A 15764-nucleotide genomic window follows, 5' to 3' on the forward strand; every position below is an offset into this window, starting at 1 on the left:
ATTTTTCTCATGAATAAGTTATTTAAATTTTTTTATTATGGAATTTTTGATACTTAAATAGAACTCACATATTATTTAGCACTTGGGTTGTTTTCAGTCTCTTGTACAAATGCACAATGCTGTGATGAACACCTGTGTGTATGACTTCATTTTTCTCTTCTTTTCCCTCACTTCTCAATCTAATCACCCATCAAGCTTTCTCAACTCTCTGAAAAGACTTGTGAATTCATTTCCTCATCTCCACCCCCAACACCAACACCCCAGTTCAGATCCACATGATCTTCAGTGGGTACTTGGCCTGTAACGGCCTTTGGATGAGTATGAGGCTGCTGCTAGTCTCTCTTCCTTTCGATCTGTTTTCTATGCAGCTTCCAACATCGTCATTCTAACATGTGTACTTGTTCCTCTGCTTAGAAATGACTGATGATTTTCCATTGCCCGTAAAATATAGTCCACTGTTATTTACACTGACTTCCAATGCTCTTCATGCTACTGCCTTAATCTACTCTTGGAGATCATGTTCTGTTGCTCCCATACACTTTCAACTCTTTCTGTCCTTTACTGTCCCGAGTCCCTTGAGCTGAACTAGCACTCACTGTTGCTGGTCCCTTGGCATGAGGTGTTCTCCTTCTAACCATATGGAGAACTCCACCTTCTTCTAAGTTCAGCAGGGAGCTTCCCCTAGGTAGAATCACTTGCCCTCGCCTTCAAATACATATATGTATTTGAATTTGCTTCAGTCGTGGCACTTAGCTTGTTAATTTTTCATGGTTCCGTTCGGTGTCCCCATGTGACTTCCATGAAGCCAGTAGTCACCTTCTACTCATCTTTTTATTTCCAACACCTACCTTATTGCATGCCAAATGTTAACAAAGTTAACATTTGTTGAGTACATTCTGGGTACCAAGCACTATACTAATCCCTGACTTAGAATTTACTGATTAGAAAATGAAAGCTTAGAGAATTTAAGTAAATTGACCAAGATTACATAGCTAGTAAGAGGAAAGTTGGGTTTTCAATCTATATGGTTTCACTCATAACCTTTTTGCTGTTCGGACTCAATGAATATGCTGTTTTGTTTAATTGTTTCAATTAAAGTTATAACAAAATACCCAGAGCAGATATTCAGGCAATACAGTTACAATTAAATTATATTTTCCCATGATTGTGACATTCACTTGTTTTCTTACTGTTTAGAAAACCAAATATAACTTTAATCAATTCCTGGTCAAAAAGTGATTGTCAGACCTGGTCTTTTTACAAATTAGTAGAGATAACTCTACTTATTTAGTGAAAGTATAAGAAGGCAAAACAAGTTAGCCTATAAGGAAGAAAACAGGCTTTGACCCCTCTAAAAGATCATAAATTTAAGTAACAAGCAGTCATACTCCAAGCACTTAAGCAAATCTTTTAGTTCAATGTTTTTCCCAGAGAGGTCTTTTTAACGTGGGGATTTTTGTAAAAGTAAACTCCTCTGGCTCAAAAAATTTAGAATACTCCACATTCATCATATGTATTGAATATAAAAGTAAAACAAGCAAAAAGCTCCCCACAAAAGCCAATGTCTAACACTCACATACACAATTTTTATTAATTTTTTATTAAAGCTATTAAGCATAATGTGTACTCAGCATTCTTCAATCACATTCCTAAAACAGCTTACTGCGCACTCATTCTCTGCAATCATTAAAGCGTCACCACAATTTTTGCTCTTGTTAAAAGAAAGGAGAAAAACAGCTGCATGATGAAGCTAGTGCCTGCTAGTGGCTGATGAGGAGGGTGAGACGTCCAGGGCAACGGCTGGGTCTTCGTCCGCCCCCCACACTCGCTGCCCTAACATACATTTTTAGTTCGATGTCCCCTCAGCCCTTACGTATTGCTCGCACTGAGGTCTCTTTTGCCTTCTTTAGTGGCTTGTGCTTCCAACTACTATCTGTTTTATATATATATATATTTCTTTTCACGTTATGTACACTAGTTGTTTTTATTACACACACACATGTGCACACGCAGATTTAAAAGGCAAACCTACATAAGTCGCTAGCATTGCTATTGTCACATAAAGTAGTTGTTTAGTTTCCTTTCTTTAGTGGTGCAAAGTGTTAAATGATTAGTCCCGGTAATAACAAAATAACTGTTCCGGCTAAAAATCTTTGCTGTTTTTTTTTTCTTCAATGGATTTTAGAAACTGCTTTGTGCTTTAGAAGAACAATAAACAAACAAGAGTAAGTGTCTTATTGTATTTTGACTAACTAGTATATTTGGATAGTTTACTTTTTAAATCCTCTGCTTACCAACTGATTAAACTCTATTGAAAATGCACTCTTTTTTTTTTTTTTTTAAGGAGTTAGGAATATTCAGGGTAAAAAATATGAGTGGAGATATACCTAAAATTTTTTTTGGACTAAAACTACTTTTGCGTTATTTTACGCTTGTTCCTGCACTCCCTCTACAGGTAAAGAGTGGGCAATTGTAGTAGTTTTATTGCACGGATAGAAGTTGTATCTTCTCCTTAGTCTGCCAATCTTTACTTATCTGAGGGCCTCTAAGATATAAGCTATGGATATAATAAAAATAGCTCTAAATACAAAGACCTGTCCAGTGAGAAATCGGCACAGGATATTTTCAAATTTTTGGGTCCATATACAAAGAAAATCCAATGTTATATCTATTACCCAGAAATCAATATCCTGTAAGATTTCTTTTACTTTCTCCAAAACATATACTTCAATGGTGGGTCTGAAGGCTACCCTCATTTGATGGATAATTTTATAGGGTTATGTATACGAAGGATCCTAAACTTGGCAAAAAGGAGTCCTGCATTTATTCCTGGCTCTGCCTCTAAGTAGCATTTTCTCTCACTAGGTCTCAGTTTTCTCATCTTTAAAAGTTTAAAAGAAAGTTTAAATAAATTTTCTCTCAGTTACATTCTCACATGAAAATCCTCAGTTTAAATATGATTAAATAAAGGGACAGAAAATATGGAAATAACAAACATTGTAAAGTGATATCGTGGAGACGTGACAAGGTCTCATGAGATGGCCACAGAACTCTTTTCTTGAGTGAACATCATTTGAAAATGAAATGCTCAAGAGAACCAATTGTGCCCCCAAAGACATGGCTCTACACCAAAACCAGGGCTCAATGTCACAACGCAGGTATGGCTTGGGCAGCTCTGACTCTTTGCTGCCCTCTCATGTTTCTACACACTCTTTAGTTCTGCTACTCACCATCCGCTAAGGACCTATGCATGTGAGCCTTGCACTAAGTATAGGGATTCCTAAAAATGTCCCATCGTTACTGTCTGCAAACCAAATCATAAATGAAGTGCACGAGTAAAGCTGACACATCACCAAGGTCCTCCTCCTCTACGCTACCCGTTTTTAAAATAGCTTTAGGAACAACAACAAAATGTCAGGCATGGAGGAGGGTTGTGGGAAGAAAACACTTGGTGAGTTACTCATGACAGGTTTCTGTTCCTCGTCTAACCTACCTCCTTGAACTCCTGCAACAGCACTGAGAGGAACGCCTATCTCCATTCTTCAAACGAGGGAATAAACCGAATGAGAGAGACAGGGTTTGCACTCAGGCCCCCAAATGCCACACACCGGTCTTTTTGTTATATCACACTAAAGAACAAAGAGCCATTTAGCAGGAAGGCTCTTTTCTAAATGCACATTTGGAAGCTTTATTTTTTGAAAAATTGTTAAATCGTTGTAGAGCTATGCATTTACCTATTATGTATAGAAATAAAATCTGGCAACCAACTAACATGCTTTAGCCCTAATGAGATAAAATCAAACTTTCCTGGCTTTAACACATGTCAAATGGAATAACCTCCAAGGGGGAAAAGAGTAGTCTAAGTTCTACGGGAGCAAGTTTAGAAGGCGTAGTGTGACAGAGAGAGAGAGTTAACGTTCTCAACTCTCCTTTTATAAAACTCAAGAAGTTGACTTATGGAAAGTTAATTTTCTGTCTTCAAAGTTCTGTGACTCAAAAATAAGTTCTTCAACTTTGAAAATAATCCTGAACAATAGTTTATCATCCACACCACAAAGGCACCAATGCCTGTGGCTGTGATGAGAGGTCGGGATACAGTGCTGGGAGCAATTAGAGGCCCCACTTATAACAGGCACAAAGGAAGTGTGTGCATTTTGACCATTTTGGGGGGCATCCATAACTTTTACTCCTATGACCTTGCCAGTTTGTCTTTCACTCTTCCCTTTCCTTTTCTCATCTCTCTGGCCTGTTCTTTCCATCACCCCTAGTTACATATGGCATGAATCCTAAAAACAAAAACCAATAAAAACAACAACAAAGCAAAATAAAATGATGCACTGAGTGCTTACTCTATGCTAAGAGCATTGTACAGATGAACTCATTTATTTAGCAATAACTGCATGACGTATGATCGCTGTTTTGTAAATGGGAAAACAGGCAGGGATAGGCTATGTAACCTGCCCAGAGCCACACAGCTACCATGGTAGAACATGGCTTGGATTCTGGACATGCAGAGCAGCTTCCCGCCCCCCGCCTCCCCAATTCCAGGAGCGCCCTGTCAGTGATGTTCTATGGAGCTGCCCTCCAGAGGCGCCTGTCCACCACAGCGGCCTTTTGGACCAACCATGAACTTACCTGTATACTACACTGTTCCTCTAGAACCTAAGAAAAATTTCTAAGAAGGCCAAGTTCCTCTTCCAGCGTGTCCCACTGACTCTTTTTAACACTCTTCTCCACTTCACTCACTTGCCAGGGAGCGAACTTGGAGTTAAATCCTGAGCTGTCAGCTGCTGAGGGCAGGAATTCACAAGCACCACCTTTTGTGTGTCTGAAGTCTTCCATCGAAGTCTCAACCACTACTGTTTTCATGATTTATGGTTTTAAGGGCATACTTTTTCAGAATGAGCTCAGACAGAGGAATGTCCCTTGCTGTTGCCCTCATTCCCTCACCCCCTCATCTGACTTTTTCACCTTGGTTTGCTATTCTTGGGCAAGGAAGAAGGCTTCCATTCACTAGTCATTTAATTTCCTGTTGTGCTTTGGGATGAACACAGCCGCACAAAGCCCTTGATGACAGTTAATTAGTTTCCCTTCCTAAATAAGATATTTCTAGAGCCCCACCGTCCCCAGGCCTCAGGTCAAGATCATGTGGGTACAAATGAGGCCATATTAGCCCAGATTTCCGTGGCCCACAGTCCCCTCTGGTATTGCTTCCGGGCCTCAGCACTACGTGAAATTTCTGGGAGCTTCGACGGGGCCTCTCATATGTGTTCAAGACCAAGTCTGTGCCCTCTGAGTGCAGCTACTCCTTCTTTAATCAGTGCCAGACGTTGGCCAGGGTGGCCGGACAGCTGCCCTGACCACGGAGCACACACAACCTCTTGGTGGACAGCAGCCTCCACTGGTACCTGCAGCTGCTCTTCCGGTAGGATGCTCTGTGGGGCTGGCTCATATGTGACCTCAGGCTACAAGCTTTCAGGGACCAAAATAGCACTGAGTTCTGCACAGACTGTGAGGTCAGAGGAGTCTTACTTATTGCAAAGATAAAGGGGGTGAGAGTCTCCCTCTTTATATGGGTCAGGTCTAGTGCTGGGAGCAGGGCTGGGGACCAGGTTCCACGCGGTCTCTCTCATTAGAGGCCCCAGGTAGATTTGGGCTCTTTCATATTAAATTGGGGTTTCTGAAGAAGAAATCTGTTACTCAAAGAACTTACTTTAATCTGTAGGAATTTCAATTATTGTTCATCTCTTGACCAATGCCAAAAAGAAAATGGGTAAACCAGACATAAGACTATGAAATGCCAGTTGAAAATCATCACCAATAAGATCTTGAAAGATACACGTGGAAAAGAGAACCAATAATGTAATAGTCAGTGGAACACAAGTCCCATTTGAAAGGCATTCAGGAAAGACCAACATTAACGACTGTCCCAGAATCACTTTGATGTGGTGACCACAAAGGAGCCCAGTTGAAAGGTCCTGACTGGACATGATGAAGTTAACTTTCCAGCAAAGTAGAGTCACTAATAATGTAATAATGAGCTCCTCAGCATATCATGAGCTGGAGTCCAAAGAAGACACTTGAATCAAGTGAACTATTGGTCTAGTTTGGAGAATATGTTAATTGTCTTCTGGTAATAATTTTAGAAAACATGGGTTTTCTTCTCCAGGCAATTATTTTAATGAATCAATTGGGGTTTCAAGAAATGATCAAATGAGTTCAATTCGGTTTCAGGTTTAGCAAAATGAGATCATCTGTTCTGTTTTTGGCTCGGCTGAGGTCAAGCCCCATGTCTAAAATAGACTAATAGGAATCGGAGTAATTTTATTCTTCTGACCTCTACGCCCCTCATCCTTCCATCCACTTCTCTTCCCCAAACATCTGTTCTTTTGATCTCATTGAACTTTTCTGTATTGTAAAATTACTTCTTCTCTCCTCTCCCAGACTGAATTTAATCTCAACTCTCTGGCTCCAAATCAGGAGTACTGGAATGGTGTTCCTTCCTACACACAACCGGGAAATTCATTAACCAAGAAGGTACCTTTTATTTATGCTTTGACTTTCATTAAACCAAGCTACCGTATATTAACATCATGCTGATAACACAAGCTCGGAAACACGGTCAGCATTTCGAAGGCAATGCTATCTCTCAAAATACAAATGCCCAGACCAACCAACACTCAACCGAGGAAGAGCAACAATTTAACTTGTTTAAAAAAAATGGTGCATCAGTTAAGTTTTTCCAATAGGTTAAATGGACAGCTTGTGAGACCAGTGGGAGAGATGACAATATAGAGAAGAAAGGATTAATTTCTTAAAGATTTTAGAATTGCAGAAACAACTGGTGCTAATAAGGTTGAATCTTGGAAAATTCGCTTTTTTCCTAGATGGGAGAAGAATAATCTCCCAGGTCCTTCTTACCTGTTAGGGTGGCTTTGTTGATGGACGGTTGGTTGCACATGGGTGATCTTCTGACAAAGACAGAAAAATACAGAGCTGTAAATATATTTGTTGGTCTCAGGACTCTCTGAGTCATTTCAGATATGCCATTTAAATTTAAGGATTATTTTTAAGTTGGGACATGCAAATGAAGATTTCTTTCAGACTAGCCAGTCAAGTTCCTAGGCACCCTTTGTACTATAGTTCAGATCATGTGTCAGAAAAAAAAGCTAAATCACATGGTGATAGACTTTGGGGTAAATAAAGCTGATGTAAATGTCACAGAGGCAAGAGAGAAGAGGAAGTCCTTGTTGATTGACCGTATTCAATTAAGCCAGGGCTTACAGAGCAAACACAGACTTTCTGAACTTGAAAAAGCAGTCAGTCTACAATTGGTTTCTCTAATACAGTGTTAAGAAACTTTTATTTTTGGCATAAGTTCTCATGATTGCCTATACATTATCAGAAGTGAATGACCCCTTGTAAACTATATTGCACTTTGAGAAGCTATTATCCTTCAACTTTTTCCTTTCTATTTCCTTATATTAAGAAACGCCTCTGATCCATTTGTTAGAGAGGTATATTAACGATGGGTCCAAAGAGATGCTACAGAGACTTTAGAAACACTATAAATTAAAGGTACTTAAATCAATTCTATTTTGCATTCTCTAATTTTTCAGATGTTGGCGAAGTTTCACACGATGATTATAAACCCCTTGGGGTAAAAAACAAAAACAAAAACAAAACCCCATGCTATCTGATTAACTTGTATTCCCTGCAGAGCCCAGCACAATGTATCCACTGCTTAATCGATTATGTTGAAGAAAATATCATTTATGGAATCTCCATTAATTTTTTTGAAATGTAACCTTATAAAGTTGTTACTTACAATTGAAAGCTCTTAAAATTAGTGATCTTTAAGAAAATTTTAGAAAATAGATACATTCAAGGGTGTCTGAAAAATGTTTGTTTTCATTTCTGGGGGTTGTTTGTTTTGGTACTTCTAGTAGTGGCTAACGCTTAATACGGACTTATTGCGTGTCAGACGCTGCGCTAAAGGAGCACTTTAGATGAATTATCTCATTTAATCCCTCATAAGAAACCTTAAGGCAGGCAGACTCATGGTTCCCATTTTACCAATGAGGAAAACACAAGCTTTGGAAATTTAAATCACTTCTTCAAAGTAAGAAAGCTGAGATTTGAACTAAAGCAATGTGATTCTAGGGCCTGCACTCTGCTATGTTGCCTTATTTTTAGGCTGCTTTCGTGGAACCTGTGCAGATGACAGGTTCCTGCAGAGCCCTGGTCCAATCTGCCTTCCTGAGATGATGAATCTCTTAGCAGGGCTGGAAGATACATGGGGAAAGCAGTCTGGTACTTCTTAAATTCCCACTGCCTTGGTTCCAGTCAGCATCTGGATCTGTCTGATTGCTCTTAAATTTACTGATATCAGTTTGGGATTGAAAATTTGCATTTGATTGAAAATGCACCAACATTTACTTCTGAGTTATTTTAGTCTTTATTATGAAATAAAATGGGGGAATTTGAAACTTAACTAATGCTTTATAAAAAAGAAAGCTTAATGTTTAAAACTGCTACTCTGAAATAGTTTTGGTCTATATACTAACAGATATCTACTTGCTGAGAGTTTATTATTCAAATCATTTATATAATGATTACTCCTTTTTAGTCCTTGCTCTGTGAAAATTTAGAAAGCATTTATTTTGTCTAGGAAAGGCATCAAAGAAATATTTTTAAACTTTTCTATAGTTTTGGAAACCACATCATGGACTTGTTTCTTATTATCTTCTTTTGATTTCAATCCTACAACTGGCACTTGGGAACTTGATATTTCAACAAGTAACGACAAGCAGAAAATATCAATCATTTGATCCATGGCTACAGTGATAAATCATTTAATGAAGAATGAGCCAGAACTCACTTCTGGAATGGAAAATCTCAAGGACAAGGAAGAGCAAGGGCACAGGAACCAGCAGCGAGTTAGCAAAAGTCAGCCACGTGCAAGTGAGGACCTTCAGGGGTCAGGGCTTCAGAGGCATGCTTCTAGGCTCCTTTCTTGTAGTAAATAGTAAAGGTGGATCATGCAAGCTAGCATATGCCTTCCACAAAATCCAGCGGTGAGCTTGGGAGTGTTCTAGTGGCACTGTGAGTACCCTGCGGGGGAATTCTGGCTCCCTCGGCTCATCACGTGATGATGCACTATTTTGCTATCCATATCCATTTTGCTATCACTGAACAGAACAGAGTTTATCTGTGTGTAGATTGAGTCCTACTATCCTGATACCTGAAAAGGCTGATTGGGTTTGAATCAATAAAGGAGGTACAAATCTGTACCGACCAAAAGAGAGACCACAAATACCTTTACTTAGGGTCTGCCAGATAATACTGTTTGGTTAGATTTCACCCAGGGCATTATAAAGCAGGTCAAGTTCAGGCATAAAGTATGATTTTCTACCCTCCTCTGGATGCTCTTTTCCATTTTAATCTGTTTTGTCCCTGTAAGTCAGCTGAAAATCTCTGTCTCATATAGAATGGGCCTCAGATCACCTCTTTGGGGGCAGAAAGGCCAGCCTGATGCCTTCACACCTGTTGAACAACTATGTGTCCGCCACAGGTAGAGATGCTGCTACACAAGTGACCAAGTCTGAAGGAAGCATAAAAGGAATTCGTTATAAAGTTTTGTTCACCTTTCAAAGACAAAAATCTCAATTTCCTGGACAAAAGTTGAGGCTAAAAAAGTTTGTAAGGGACACCAGTAATTTCATTTCTCTTGCAGGGTGGAGACTTTCCAAAGAGGAGGTGACTATACCTAGGAGCTACCAAATGCCAAAAGCCCCAAAGGGGCGATTGAACGTGGAAGATGTGTTTGGTAATGAACAAACAGCTTGAAGCCCACCCTCAGGTTTCCCATTCTGCGTCCTGGCGTCACCCCTCCAGCCAGTTTGCTGCACATGCAGAGTGATGACACTGTGCTGGGTATTACACTAGGCACCGGGAATTCAAACGTGGACTGGATATGACCTCTGCTCTCTGGGAGCTGACATTCTTAAGACAAGCAGATAGGCAACTGGACACTGAGAGAAACATGCTAAAGCAGGGGTTAAGGACAGGATGCAATCAGATGGCAATGGAAAAGCATACCACCCAGGCTGGGGCCTGTGGGTGTGCATGCATGTTGGGTGTTAGTCAGAGACAGTGCCCCAAACGAAATTATATTTAAGCTGTAACCTAAAGAATGAATTACAATTAGCCCAGTGGATGAGGAGGGGAAGAAGAAGGTGAGAAATGCTCAGGCTAAGGGAACAGGACTGCAAAATTTCATTACCGGCAACACACGACAGTCAACTGACACCTCTGTGTTCCATTCCAATTATTTGCATTGTGGCATTTATATTGACTTTTTTTTTTAAAAAAAAAACCTTGTTCTATCACAAGAAGTATGTGCATAATGGCCAGAGCTTTTCTTAATCATGGAAAATGTGAATTTGGGAGGTAGATTCTATTATTATGGGATGGAAAGTTTAGATTTTTTTCATGTGTTCTTTAAGAAGTAGTAATTACAACAAAATTTTATATGCTTAGATAAGTTCAAATAAATTTCTATTCACTGTCCTCTTAATATTGATTTAAAGAAATATTATTTTTTTCTGGAAAATTCTTCAGAGTTGATATTTTAATGATAATATTGTATTATTCATAATACATTGTCAAAATTATGGCATTTGAATAATCAGTTTTCCATCTAATCTTAGAAAATTAATTTTCTTTTTTTCATTTTCCATCTTTATTAGGACCCCCAAATTATAGTTATTTTCCATCTTAGCTTTCTCTCTCAAATGCTTCCCCTGTTATCCCATAAATCCCCATTTTGTTAACACTTCCATGCTGTTGCTGATCTGAGTCAGTAACGGCAAGAGAATTAGAGATCTTCCCTATGATATGACACTTCTCCAAGTAATGTTTGTCTTAGAAGTAAGAGGATAACTTTGGGTTGACTTCAAAGCTTGATGACGTTATTTGCCCATGGTAAATTTATGAATTAAGCCAAACCTATAAAGTTACCCTGAGTGTAAATAACTGGGCAGAGGACTGATCCTGCCAGGTGATTTCTGACAGATGGAATCACCATATTTATTTGCCATCCTGATTCATTTCTGATAGGAGAACCATCACTACAAAGTATTTACAGAAAATTAACAGGACTTCATATGACTTAGTGTAAATGGTTAGACAGCATGGCAATGATTCAGAGAAATCTAATATACTGCCTTGAGTTCAGTCAAATGGAAAAAACACTGTATAAAAGTTCAGCCAGAAGGAGGGGGGAAAAAATGAATAACTTACTTGCTAGGTGCTCGGTCTTGCAAATTAGTCAATGCAGCAAAGTTGTTCCGTACGGTTCGCAGGCTGGCCAAGACCTACAACAAAAATGATTCTTTAAACTTCTTGAAATAAGGCCCTCTTTAATGCAATATGAAGTGGTCTGGTGATTTTTAAAAATGGTTTGTTAAGTGAAAATTTGATATTGCTTGCAACTTAGTTTCATATAGTACTGAAGAATCTCCCAGCTCCTGGTAAAGTTTACATGGATCCATTTGAAAGCCAGAGAGGCCAGACTTAAGGATTTTCCAGATATTTCTCCTTATCGTCTATGAATATGGTGACAATAGCAGCAGTTTCCACAGTATTCCTGGATTCCCCAGCCACTAAAACAGTATCCCAGGCAATATGGATAGCATGTTGTTGCATTTTATGCATATTTGAAATAGCATAATATAAAATATTAATAAAGTCTCACTTTAGGGGCAAAATGTCAAACAAAATTACCCCCAAGTTCTCTTCAAACATTCACCAAGAATGCCGTAATCTTGAAATTGGCAAACAAAGTAAATTTTAAATTGTTTTTTCACCTTTGCCACATGGTTATTCTAGCTGGTAAACAGAGCTTCTTTTCTTCGTTAAGGTTATCTGAATCATGAATTATATGGTCTCAAGTAAAATGAGACTGTCCATGTGCACAGTGCCTGGCCCACAGAGGACACTCAAGAAAAATTTGTTGTATAAATGAATACATAGACACAACATATCCACATACACAAGGCTGGACCAATAGGTCCCACTATCTCTGATAGCCCCTCCTTTTTTCTAATTCTAGTGAAACTATAAAGTGGCAAAAGAATCGAAAGACTAGGAGAGAAAAGTGACAAGAGCACTGTCTCCTTCTACCCCCCTCACTTCCTCCTAGAATGCACAAGTCTCCCCCAGGGCGGAGCCTATATTAGGTGAGGTTATGGGTCATCTGGGTGACAATCACAATGTTAAGTTGACCTAAAACATAGATTTCAGATGTCTTATTAGGTACCAATAACACCCCAGACTGTCTACTTCTGTTATATAGTCATCGTGTGAACTTAGACAAGTTGCATCATCTCTCTGACCCTTAGTTTCTCATCTGTACACCAGGATAGTGACATCTACCTCACAGGGTTGCTGTGAAAATGAGATGAAATGACAGTTTAGGTGCCAAGAACAGTGCCTGGCAAACACAAGGCACTCAGTGAATATTAGCCCATTATGGCAACATTCCATTTAATGATTTGGCGTGTGCCCAGGGAATTTACTTAATGCCTATAACTGACAATATGCCGGTGGCAGTGGGAGCAGGGCACATTTTTTATAATTGCTCCAAGGGTTCCAGAGCTGTTTCCAGAATTTTGTCATTTGGCGCTGACCTAGACTAAAGTCAGTCTAAATTTTGTTTTAAGACAAAATGTCTCAGACATTTTTGAAACTGGCATTAATTCTTCTAAGTCACTGGGATACTGTTTATGCGCTGGGGCAGTGACCTACAGCATTATCCCCTGAAGGAGTTAATGGTGATTCCTAAGGTGCCAACCATGATTAACTCAGTCACTGGAAAAATCTGGCTCATTATCACAGATAAACAACTCACATTGCCGAAAGGTCACGCTGCCTATGACGGAGTATTCAAATAGCCAACTGCTGACATCAAACCATGATGTCTTTTATTAGGCATGAAATCTTGAGTGATGCAGAAAGAAATCTGAAAAATCATGCAGGCTGAATTTATGCTTTAAGAATTGAATATCAAATACACTAATAAAGCATTTTAAATAAGATTATTGTACCCCCTGATCGACCCTTATTCTAGGCAAAAATTTAACCTCAGAATTCAGAGAACTTTATTTTAATAAATTATAGTAAGTGCACTGCATCTGACAGCTGGGCAAATAGAAATAGTAGCGCAGGTAATTCATGTTTTATGCTCATTTGAAAGGAAGCATTACTTCATGAAAGATCTACTCCACTTGTTTTTCTGTATACAGGTTTTTGCCTCTGTTATAATAAAGATATTAAATTAGATGATTTTATTTTGGTTTTTAATTTAAATTTAATTTTTAAATTTTATATTTAATTTTGCATAATCTCTATCCCCACATGGTACAGAATTTAAGCAAAAGTAGATTGCCTCTTTCTCAATAACAAAGACAAAAAGCAAAATTATTGTTATTTCTGATAGGAGGCAGATAGATGAAATCCGGGAAGGACACTCAGGGCATTAAAATCTTGGCACTGTTCTATTTCTTAAACTGTTGATTTTAGTACTATTCTTTATATTTTAGAAAGTCCCTAGATAGCTTCTCTTATATGGATGAAATATTTCAAAGTAGAAAGTGAAGAAAGAAATTTCCCTTTCAGCCCCTTCTCCATTCAGCTGCCTGTGCCCTCTCCTCATTGACTTTTAGATTGTCTCCTAAATTTCACTTTTACAAACATGGCTGCAGTAAATAACCTTGTAGCTACGTCATTCCCTATGTGTGCAAGTATTACATTATTGTTTTTGTGGTAGGACAAATAATATTTTATACATGTTATGTTAAGTATTAACTATTCTCGCCTGCACTATGACACATGATACTGGCAAAAAGTGTAAATAAAAGTCTCAACCAAATGTTATAAGGGGGTGTTGCCCTAGGCCAAGTCGAGTGATCCTGGGTGACCACATCCCAAAGGCACTGGGTTAGTCTTTTCTGTTCTCGCCTGCATTGCAGGACACAAAGAGTGAGACATCTGCTACTACAGGCTGTGGGGAAAAACTAGAAACAGTTTTACACAAGCCCCTTAGTTAGGGTTCAATCTTTCTTCGCTTTTGTTACAGGGCAGCTCTCACCCTTCTTGAATTCAACCCTCTAAGAGCTATAGTCAGGGCTCTGACGCTCCTATAATTTTCTTCACTCTTTAATGCTTGCTACCCAAAACGGTCCCTGAGATTTTCTCCCACACAGCTCAACGGTTAGAAAATTAAGGTCATTTCTTTCTCTTCTGCCCCTCCAAGCAAAAGTATAATCAGTCAAGGTCAAAATACATTGGGAATGAGGAGAAATAATACACTTTAGGAAAGAAATGATGAGTGTTATGGAAAACTTTTGCACAGAGTTGTACTGGTCTGTGAGAGGGATTAAATGCTATTTGCACACACTAATCTCAGACTTTCTTAGGTATTTCTAAACATCTATTAACCAATAAGATTCACTGAAAATGGCAGGAAAATGTGGACTTCATTAAAAAGTTAAACATCTGAACACACTAACCTAGAAGAAATGTGTACTTATATAATAATAATTTCTTATAAAGGTTTGAAGAGGAGATTGCTTTAAAAAAAAAAAAGATGTGGCAATAACATCCGTGTTAAAAAAAAACTCCTGCTTAAAAAATAACCAAAAAACCCCAAAACAAACAAACAAAAAATTGTTTTGAGGATTGTTTTTGATTCCAAATATACTTTATGCCACTAGATGGCACTAAAACACAGACCATGAGTTGCCACAGGCCTTGGGTTGGGTGGGCTGGGAGGGGCCGAGGAGGGAGAAAGAACTCCTTGCCTGGGTTTTACCTCCAGAAAAACCTGGAGCCAAATTATGATTATTTACAAGAGAAAGAGGTCATTTTGATAGAAAACCTCTTTCCAAGTGACGTTTTGGTTAAACCATATGAACTTGCTGTTTTTGTATGTCAGCAAAGGTTGAATATTGATAGTTTCATATAGTTCAACCCCAAAAGTACTTAGATTCCTAGAACATGCTACTGAAATTTATTTTAATGAAAGATAAAAAAACCTAACAGGTATAAGCAACTGAAATGTGATGATTTTCTTCTTTCTTAGCCCAGCAGGGAGAGCCTGTTGGATTCAATGACGAGATCACAAGATTACTGTTTCTGGGTGAAATGGGGAAGAGACACGCAAGGGCATTTTTATAAAATTGACAGTGTCCAATTACCAAGGAACAGTAATGTTCTACAGGGTTAATAACCACTGCATTTTCCCTAAAATTATCCCACGTGCTGTATTTTGGTAAGAGTAAAGGTGAAATGACTTGCTTGTTCCTACCCTGTATTTTTAAATCAGGCATATCTGCTCAGTCTGAATGACATGAGGGTCTCTCCAAGGATCCAGGATAATACTTGGATATTTCCTATCTTTTCCTTAACCAAAGATTCCACTTCTTTTAATATTGCACACCTCCAGAGGAGGATGCTAGTTGACTTAGAGTTTTACAAGGTAGTCACAAATGATGCAACACAAATAATGGGAGGTGGGGCTGGAGGCAACTGACTACAAAGCAGGGTTCCCTACATTTCATCAGTGTTGTGCCTCCTTGGTGTTCCTTGGTCCCCTCAAGAACTCTGGCCAAATTGTGACTACACCCTCGGGAGGAAAAGGCCACCTGCCGACTGGCATCAGGTGACACGGCATCATTCCTGTCAACACTTACCCTAACAGA

The 15764-nt window shown here is 38.9% G+C and overlaps 1 protein-coding gene across 11 annotated transcripts in view; it reads right to left on the reverse strand.

The window, feature by feature from the left end:
• LOC103002367 (cAMP-specific 3',5'-cyclic phosphodiesterase 4D) overlaps positions 1-15764 on the reverse strand; it is a 723774-nt gene that overhangs the window by 184073 nt on the left and 523937 nt on the right. For 10 of the 11 annotated variants that reach the window (XM_007176074.2, XM_007176076.3, XM_057541514.1 and 7 more), the window contains exons 4-5: positions 11305-11378; positions 6922-6971 (exon numbers count right to left, since the gene is read on the reverse strand). In XM_007176074.2, the coding sequence (XP_007176136.1) occupies positions 6922-6971; positions 11305-11378 (124 nt within the window). Of the gene's footprint in view, positions 1-6921; positions 6972-11304; positions 11379-11870; positions 12286-15764 lie in introns of those variants that run through there. The other variant, XM_007176083.3, reaches the window with a different exon arrangement.

The sequence above is a fragment of the Balaenoptera acutorostrata genome, chromosome 2 (assembly GCF_949987535.1).
Source record: "Balaenoptera acutorostrata chromosome 2, mBalAcu1.1, whole genome shotgun sequence".
Taxonomy (NCBI): Eukaryota; Metazoa; Chordata; class Mammalia; order Artiodactyla; family Balaenopteridae; genus Balaenoptera; species Balaenoptera acutorostrata.